Source organism: Cyclopterus lumpus, chromosome 8 (assembly GCF_009769545.1).
Source record: "Cyclopterus lumpus isolate fCycLum1 chromosome 8, fCycLum1.pri, whole genome shotgun sequence".
Classification (NCBI taxonomy): domain Eukaryota; kingdom Metazoa; phylum Chordata; class Actinopteri; order Perciformes; family Cyclopteridae; genus Cyclopterus; species Cyclopterus lumpus.
This window is the reverse complement of record NC_046973.1, coordinates 12,642,854-12,652,444: the sequence shown is the minus strand read 5'-3', so window position 1 is coordinate 12,652,444 and position 9,591 is coordinate 12,642,854. Positions and strand designations below refer to the sequence as shown.

At 42.1% G+C, this 9,591-nt stretch overlaps 1 protein-coding gene across 1 annotated transcript; it reads right to left on the bottom strand.

The window, feature by feature from the left end:
• Positions 1-455: 455 nt before the first annotated feature.
• On the bottom strand, positions 456-9,359 carry LOC117734778 (prostaglandin E2 receptor EP1 subtype-like). Its single transcript, XM_034539044.1, has 3 exons — positions 9,277-9,359; positions 3,050-3,927; positions 456-743 (listed from the first exon to the last, which is right to left on the bottom strand). The coding sequence occupies exons 1-3, from the start codon at positions 9,293-9,295 to the stop codon at positions 456-458; spliced, it is 1,185 nt and encodes a 394-aa protein (XP_034394935.1). The 5' UTR covers positions 9,296-9,359.
• Between the last annotated feature and the right edge of the window lie 232 nt (positions 9,360-9,591).

Here is a 9,591-nt window from a genome sequence, read left to right as displayed (position 1 = left end):
TTTTACATTGTGTCGGAGAACAAAGTGAACGAAACCACTGATGTTTGCTTTAAGACTATAGATACATACAGTCTTCACTTCAGCAAAAAAAATAAACGTTCACACATTGTTCTTCAACCTACAAAATCGTTTTCATTTACGTCTCGTCGAGGACAGGCCGCCGTGTAAGCATGTGCTGTGTCTGGGCCATAATCTCTCATGATAAACGTCTAAACACGTTCCATTTTTTGTAACCACTTTGGATCCCGACACATTTACTTCATTGACCTAAACAAGACTATCCTTTTCTCAGGAACCTTTCAACACTGAATATGGATCCAGATGATGGACCGCTGGACTCAGTGGCTGATCCCTCTGACGAGAGACAGAGCAAAAAAGGGACAGATTACCCGGCCTCTTTTCTTCTACCATATATATATATATATATATATATATATATATATATATATATATATTTATATGTCCATTAAAATCTTACTAACACATTTTTTCTCTGAGTTCTGAAAGGAGCTGAGCTCCCAGCGCACGGAATGGAACGTGCTCCCCTTGAAACTGGCCCGTCTTTTGGTGATGCGGTAGATTTTCCGGAGGATGGCGCGTCGCAGCAGGATGTAGACCCACGGGTCCAGGATCTGGTTGCAGGTCGCCATCCTGACACCTATCACCATTAGACCCCGATAAGTGTCGCTGTCATCGCCCAGGAGGCCACTGTAGGACTTTGTGGCTGACATCAGTCCAAAGACCTAAAAAGAAAGAATTGAAACAATTATAGGCTCATCTATTCGTACTAGGATCTTTAATCCAAACACAATAATAGCCACTGTTTTAACCCCTTAAAGCTCACTCGGCATTCATTACAATCTCATACAGTGCAGCCCCATATTGCTCAAACCCACAGAACATGAACTGAAATTTGGTGGGGATCAGAAAGTTTCCAAAAATGCCCAAATTAGATTAGATTAGATTCAACGTTATTGTCATTGCACATGTACTAGTACAGAGCAACGAAATGCAGTTTGGCATCCAACCAGAAGTGCAACAGAGAGTATAACGATATATACAGATTATAAAATACAAATACAGATGAAATTAACATTAAATAGTGCAGAATATAAACGGAGACTACTATAAATAGAAACTATCTAGGGTTGCTAGATATATATGTGTATAAAATGAAGCAAAATATACTTTAAATACTTATATTTGATCGAAGGGAGCAGCCATAAAAATGAAATTTGTAAACGCCATATAGCTCCAATAAAAGATTAGCAACAAAAAGATACAGGGTGAAATATTTCTGACCTTAAAAGTACAATGGAGGATTTGAAAAGGGTGTATGTTAAGGGGTTTTTTTTCCCAGAGAGCGGAAATTGTATTTATTCATAGCAGTGATCAAATGTACGTTTGCACTGAATGAGTTTGGTTGTTTATTTTTATTTATTTTGGTTCAGTATGTTGCCAGAGCACACTTTGACATGTTGACTGCAGGAGCCGAGGATCGAACCGCTGATTAGTGGACAACCGCTCTTTTTCCTATACCATGTTATGATTGTGCATAATATTTTTGGTACACGGACACAATCCAATGTAACCCCAAACTGCAATGTGAAAAAAACAAACAGTGGTGCTACTCTGTTGAACTTATTGTGGAATTCAAAACTTCCTGTTTCCTGCTGCTCTGAACAGCCTGTGATGCGAAGCGGTGAGCAATAATAATTATTGGGTGCAATAATAAGCATTACACCGCCAGCTTATTTGAATCCTCCTAAACAACCGTTTAAACTTTGGTGTCAAACTCATTTCGCATCGTGGGCCACATACGGCCTAGGGAGATGTCAAGTGGGCCGGACCATTAAAATTATACCATACTCTGCTATAAATAACCAACATATCATGTCTTTCCTTTGTTTTGGTGTAAAGAAGCACAAGAACATTAGGAAAATATTGAAATTTAATGAACTATTCTTTTACAAAACATTTCATGAAACACCTCATATTTCCTTCTCGGGACATACAAGTTCAGCCGCCTTCATCATGCATCGTTTAACAAAGTCACCGTCGGAATACGGCTTCGATGCTAATGCTATTTCGCTAGCAATTAGGTAGCTGGCTTTTACCGCTGCTTCACTGACTTCTCGGCTCTGGATGAAAGTTGACTGCTGTTTCCTCAGACCCGCCAGCAATTCGTTAATCTTATCTCTTCTCAGTTGTCCTTGCAAGCCGTCATATTTTTCGCTGTGATGAGTCTCGTAGTGGCGTCGAATATTATATTCCTTCAATACCGAAACTTGTTGCAAACACACCAAGCACAAAGGTTTTCCGTCCATCTCTGTAAATAAATAGGACGTGGTCCATTTTTCTTTGAAAATTCTACACTCCTTATCTACTTTTCTCCGTTTGGATAACGACATTTTGGCTAATGAGGGTGTAGCGGAGAGGTAGAGACCAAGGTATTAACAACGTCGTAACAAGCAGCAGATGGCGCATTGATACCGTCTGCTGTTTTCAGTCTGTCTCAGTGATGCGGCTTGTCTTCTATTCTGATGGAAAGAGTGCTCCCCTTAGCGGATAATCCATGAATTGCAGCGAATTAAAAATATTAATTCCATGTCTTTTATGCATTTTTTCCACTTTCAAATTATCCTGCGGGCCTGATCGAACCTCCTTGGGGGCCGGTTCCGGCCCGCGGGCCGTATGTTTGACAAAGTGATGAGCAGACCCTTTAAACTTTAAAGGGTCTGCTCATCACTTTGTCCTTTGTTATGAAATTCCGTGGGTAAAAGGGATGTTCTTAAAATCAGTTGCAGATAACTAATGGTTTCAAAAGTGTTAGAGAGTATGAAATCTCACGTAAATAAGAGCAGGAATGACATGTTCACTGTATTGCATTTTGGGGTATATTTATTACTTTGTAATATGTACATATTATATGTTTATGTACATTTAAATATCAGTTAAAAAAAACACTTAGTAGCAATATTTAAAGCTGAAAAAGCCTTCTTCAGATGAAATGATTTAATGTCTGCTAAGTGTTTCCCCAGACACTCACCAGCAGAGGGCTCCAGCAGATGCAGGAGGTGACCATGATGCCAACCAGCTGGACCACCATCTCAGTGTCGTGGGAGCCGGCTGAGCGCCGGTGTGAGCAGGAGCTTTTCTTGAGCCGGGCTCTCACCAGCGTCATTCCACTGATGGTGTTGCACACGAAGGCCGAGGCCAGGGAGGTCAGGGCCAGTCCAGAGAAGAGCGCCACAAAGGCCAGGTCTGTCGCTTTGGTGTCCTCTATCACCTTGATGAAGCACCACGTCCACGGGTACTGGTAAGTGTAAGCGCCGAGCCCGAAGAAGGGCAGGAGGGCCACGCACACAGCCAGCAGCCAGATCAGTGTCAGCGCCATTTTTGTCCTCGCTGTGGTGACCAGACGAGCGTGCAGCAAAGGCTTGGTGACACCCAGGCAGCGCTCGGCGGCCATGGCGCAGCCCAGGAACAGCGAGCACAGGCCGAAGAACACCATGCAACCTCCCTGAAACAGACAAGATGCGTCCGGATTGTTGTCACCACCTTGAAAGCTGGAGACAGGGCCCACTGAGTATCTCCTCAGCACCAGAGCTCCAAGGATGACGTGTCCCGCCAGATCTGTCGCCACCAGGGAGCTGGCGAAGAGCAGGAACGTGGCCTTCGATCGCCGGCGGAAGCGGTTGTACGCCTTAGCGAGAATGATGAGCGCCACCACGTTGAACAGGATGCCCAGAGTCATGGTGAGGCCAGCGTACGTGGGATTATTCTGTGGATCGGTGGCATTATGCAGCTCCTGCTTCCCGGGGGTGTGGTTGGAAGGGGGAAGGTAGAGGCTACCGCCGGAGGAGTTGTTGTGCGGCATGGCCAGCATCACTGCTGGGCTCCGGGCCTGATGTGGTTCCTCTGACACTAAAAAGAAAAATAAGTCAGGGTTAGGGTTCTCCGTTCCATGTCCCCCTTTTCCACCCAAATCATTTTCAAAAAAGCTCCTCACGGCAAAGTGGCTCAAATTTAAATCCCCACAAATGAGTTCTCAAAGCACTCTTGAGGTCTTGGTGCAAAGAGCCTCACTTTTTTCTTGAAATGAGGCGTCGCTCTCAATGTCTGAGCAGACATTTATTTACACATAGACGTATTGCTCAGGATATATTAAATGCAATTTTCAAAGTGATTATATACACGGTTCTGTGTTCCAATTTGTCCTTTTCTTTGTGTGTATTTATTTAGTATATTTTTTATTGACCTAAATATGATTAGTGTTTTTTTTCTTCTTTGTATTGATTGTTTATTTTTTACAATATGTATTTTTATGCTTAAATGTTATTATCTGTGCCTACCTATACAACCTATATTATATGATATTATATAGTATACCTATAAAAGCTATTAATATGTTGTTATAAACATTGATAGAAACTTAATCATTTACAAAACATAACCCAATGATATTACATAATGATACACGCAATGCCAAACATATACTTCTGTTGCCCCATAGAGTTTAAAAGAGCATTCCTCTTCCAACAGAACAGTTTTGTGTAATTAATATGAGGGTGTTTCATTCCTTTTTCCGTTAAATGTTTGTATATTTGAAGTTTCTTCAAATAGTTTCAACAAATTCTAACAGAATAAAATGTACTGAACTTGGAACGAATGCCTGCCTGCATACAATTCGTCCGGTACGTGAAAGATATTCAACCCACCGTTGAAATAATAAATCCAAGGAGGTGATCAGGGTCCCTCTGATCTGGACGGTTTCTCATAACTGCAGCAAATAAGAACAAATTATTCCAGGTTGTGGTCTGATATAGTTCCAACGTAAGAGGACTCCTTCTTCTTCACCTAAAGCGTTTCCCCATTTGCACACTATGTGGAAACTCTCCTCTGAGAACAGGCAGCCTCCCTGTTACATTGCACAAGCCTCTGACACTCCAACTGCAGCTGGCTGCTTTTATACCGAGGAGGTGCACCGCGCTCACACCGCCCCCGGGGGTGTCAGTGGGTCAAAACCCAGTTTGGTCCTCCCGGCAGAGGCTCCCTGGAGCGGACACCATTGATGCTCCGCTATATGTCTAATATGCTGACTCGAAGGCAGGGGCTTCAATAATAAGACTTAACAACAACAACCTGAAGAACTGAAACCTGCCCGAGGCTGGGAAATAAAACTCCTTTCAAGTATCACTTTTATAAGCAGTGATCTAGTTTTTCACTGAAATAAGCATGACTTCATATCACAAAAACAAAATGAGTAATAGTCTGATTGATGCCAGATTAGACTCTTCAAAGTAAAATGCTTTTACTGCTCCAGATATTGGTCCTCGTAGAAATGAAAACGCTGCCCTGCTCTACTGAGCCTTGTTCGAACAACATCCTCGTGGTCTGATCAGCTCTCATCAATGCAAACCAGCTGCTCTCCCGCCCAGACAAACACCGCTGTCTGCAGCTGTGACTGCACATCGTTTTCCAGTCCTCCAGAAGGACCTAGCCTGCTCCAGGGGACACAAGGATTTAAAGGGACAGTTCACCCCAAACTCTCACCATAACCGTATGGATCAATAAATAGCACTACAGGTAAGAGACAACATGTGCATATTTGATTTGGGAGTGAACTGTCCCTTTTAATGCGGGCAAAAATCCCGGAATAATTTTTGCGATAAGCACGCAGAACTGATATAGGTGGTCCACCTCCAGAGAGAGAGAGAGAGAGAGAGAGGTCTTCTTGCTTCACCCCCGCCTCAGTATGTCAAAACAGCCAACGTGTGTCGAAAAAACGGTGTGCTCTTTGCGCTGAGGCAAGGACCCGAACACCCGTACAGTCTGGAATGTCTGCCTGTACATGTTTGAATCGGCATGCACGTATGAATAAGTTCAGACAGCATGCTTTTAGAGACAGGTGCAGCTGCGGCAGTTATGAGCCGGGGGATTAATACGTTCATGTCCATCTATGAAACCTGGCTGAGGTTAGCGCCCGAGATGGCTTAATGGAAGGACTCTGCCGAGAAGACGGGCCCGTTGGGAATAGGAGACAGGAAGCAAGTCTGCTCCGAAAAAGAGCCAACCACAGCAAGAGCGAAATGTTCTTTCTTCATCTGCAACAACAGATGTGCTCGTGTTTAAAAATGTTTTCCTTGTTAACTCAAAAAAAAAAGTAACAATATGCCTCACAATATTGTGTCTGTAAGAACCCACTCGAAGAATCAAAGAAACATCTTCTTAGTAAAGAGTTTCATAAACGTGTTCTCACTTTTCCTTACATTCGACGTAACCGCGTAAAGACGATCACAGCGTGGCAGAGGAAGAAATGTCTTTTTTGAGTTGTTGGGTCTTTGCGGTTGCATCCTAACATGGATGCTATTTGCTTGTGCAGCCAATGTTATTGCATGTTTTTATTTGCGCCAAAGGGACAAAACCACACGGCGAGAGCAACCGTAAATAAGTCTTTAAGAGAGGTTTCGAGTTGTAGACTCCACCGGTCCACAACGCGCGTTAACTCAAAAGTGACTCGAACCTTTCTGACAATTCCCCACCGCCCGAGAGGCTTCGGACACAAGGATGACCATCCTTTTTGGTGGTTTGTTGTTTTTTGGACTGGAAACCCTTCACTGCTGGGCTGAATGGCTCTGGCCTGGACCCAGTAACAACACCTGGTGTGACTGAAACACAGACAAACCTTTCTTTTTCTGAGGTCGCGCCAGCTTCAAATAATCCACAGTTACAGAAGAACGCTGCAGCCGGGTCGGATACAGTCAGCTGCAGTTTGTTAGTCGCATTTTTGTTTAATTAAAATTGCAGCCTCATAATTACCAGACTTGTTGTCCAGACATTTTTGTATAATTATGCATGTCATGCTCGTTGGTTTTTATGTGCGTCGAATTGTTCACTGTCTCATTATCAAGTAGGTGCTAGTCTTGATAATGAGGTGAGACTGTTGCAAGGTTTATGGCATTTCGTCTTGAATAAATCTATCTTTATGGGCCCAGATGGATGATATTTTCAAGACCCCAAAGAAATCTTGTATGTATGTGTATATATATATATATATATATATATATATATATATATATATATATATATAAAGCGGGGATTGACCCCATAAAATATTGTAGTCAAATAGTAATACCCCCCTCAACTGACCACATGCAGTGAAAGCATGTTGCTCCGTCCTACTGTGGTTGTGGGACAGGAGAGATGTTATGGAGTACTGTGTTTCTAAGAAACATCTCTAAGCAGATAAAAGTCTGTAAAAACACTGTGTGTGGTCAGACGGTTTGTATTTTTCCCTTTTGTGGTGAACCAACAGTGGAAAGGCCTATCAGTGATCGGTAGATCACTAAAATAAACGTATGCCTCCGCTTAACTTAATAGTTGTGTTGGCTAGTAGACTATTTGTTTATTTGTTTTTGGGTCAAACTATCGAATGAATCTGCTTCAAGGTGAATAAAACAAAATATTAACAAAAAACCTCAATTAATAAAGTCCTGTACACACATTTTTGGCGGGAGGAGGGCTGGATATTATGGTTTACGTAAAAATAAAGGACCCTTACCCAGAATTATTCATATTATCTTTGTAATATTTCGCCCTTGACTTACACCCTCCCAACAATATTTCGACACTAATATCATGTGATTGGTGCAACATGGGGCTAGCTAGCAGGAGCTCCAGGTTAGCCGGTTAGCTCAGAGAGTCAACAACGGAGCGCAGATTTCCACGCTGTTACTTCACTCGACAGTCCAATGCCAGGTCTCCACTGCACTACATTCACAAAAAATGATGGTGTTGCATCGTATTTAAAAGGTTTTGGCCCGGCTGATATACCTCAATATCTTTGGAACAATAATCAGAATAGCCACAATTAATTATTTTATTGCTCCAAAGTGTCTTAAATTCCTGCTGATTCCATTGCAACATATTACTACACATGCAAAAACTAAAGACACAAAGAAATAAATACAGCAACAAAAGCAGGTCGCCCAGGCGGCTGCAGGCTGAAGAGATGTCTTGCTCAGGCACCCGGGGAGTGGATCTAAACACATGGGATATTATTGACGCCCTCAACAACTGACCAGTAAACCGCAGCTTCCTTGCTACTGTTTGTTCCAGGAGCATGGGAACTAGTGTATGTATATATATATATATATATATATATATATATATATATATATATATATATATATATATATATATATATATATATATATATATATACACACATACACACACACATGCATGGTCAGCAGCTGGTGGTGGATTGAATCTTGTCAGTGTGAAATAGTTGTGTGAAGATGACTATTCAACCTTTTTTTTTTATCGACAATGGTTGTGTTATATGAAAGTGGGGATGAACCTGTGGAGAATTATCACCAGACTTAGCAGTTGTGTCAGCTCCACTGAGCTATATATTGTCTTTTAGCTCGTTTTGTTTGTTCGCTGTACACATTCAAACATGTCATATGACTGCCGTTCTGCTTCCTGTCCTTCATGTATGCCAAAGTAATTTCCGGCAGCTTGAATGAACGCGATGATAACGGACGCTTCCTTGACTCACGAAGTGTGAAAAAGCCACGGCGCAAGAGCAGAGGAAACAAAAACGTAATTACTGAATATTGAAAAAAAAGGCTCTATCCAGTGTGTGCGAGAGACTGCATCACTCTGATGGAGAAAAGTCACTATTGCGAATGCATGACTCCGTTTAATGCATGTCTAATTTCAGCCCGAGCCTTCTGCAGTCAGGGGGGTGAGAGACAAGCTTGCTTTAGGGAGGCTGGTGATCACGTAATGCTAGTCTGTAGGTTACGTGCATCATCAAGGGAATGAATGTCCTGCTCTGACACACACAGTTCAACTCGACTGAGCACCAGTCAGCGCCCTGGAAATATTTCCTTAATTAAGTGGATTGTTTTTAAAGTGTTTAAAGTATTATTATTATTATTACTACACGCTATTACAAAGTTTAAAAAAATGCAAGCTCGCTAGTGTTAGGGGAGTCCTTATTCATCAGCGTTTTCAACCTTTTACAGACCATTTGTTCCTGAGGGATTTCTCACAGCCAGTTTTCCCATTATTAAACACACAAGCTATTTTAAACTTTACTGCTGGTCTTCGCTCAAGGTAGTTACATCATGTTCTTACTTGTCCTTTCCCTTCCCTGCCGTCACATTGTACTGAATGGTAGGCGTCGGGCGGAGAGTCACTCAGCTCAGTGTCTCAGTGGTGTAAGTGGAGGTTGTTTACGGCAGAAAATTATGTTTGAATTACCAAGAGGTCCTAATGTCATCAGGACTTGGTTGTTGCCCTCCAATCATTTCATGTGGGTCGATGGATGGCTTGTTGCAGTCCTGCAACAGCCACAGATACAGGAAGCTGAACTCTCCCACTCCTCGTCTTTTAGACTCATATGTCAAAATGCTGCTAAAACTCCACGTCTGACTGCTGCTATAATACAGATGTAACGTTTTTTATAGTTTTTTATAGTTCTTAATTTCTATGTTGTCTAAATGTTCTTTGTTGTTGTTGTTGTTAGCTGTTTTGCACTTTATTACTTTATTATTATTATTACTACAATCACTTTAT

What these genes read in the sequence shown, in the direction of transcription:
- LOC117734778 (XM_034539044.1), bottom strand. An exon ending in TCTGCTGGAGCCCTCTGCTG is followed by an intron (nt 744 to 3,049) that starts GTGAGTGTCTGG and finishes CTTTCTTTTTAG; the next exon opens with GTCTTTGGACTGATGTCAGC.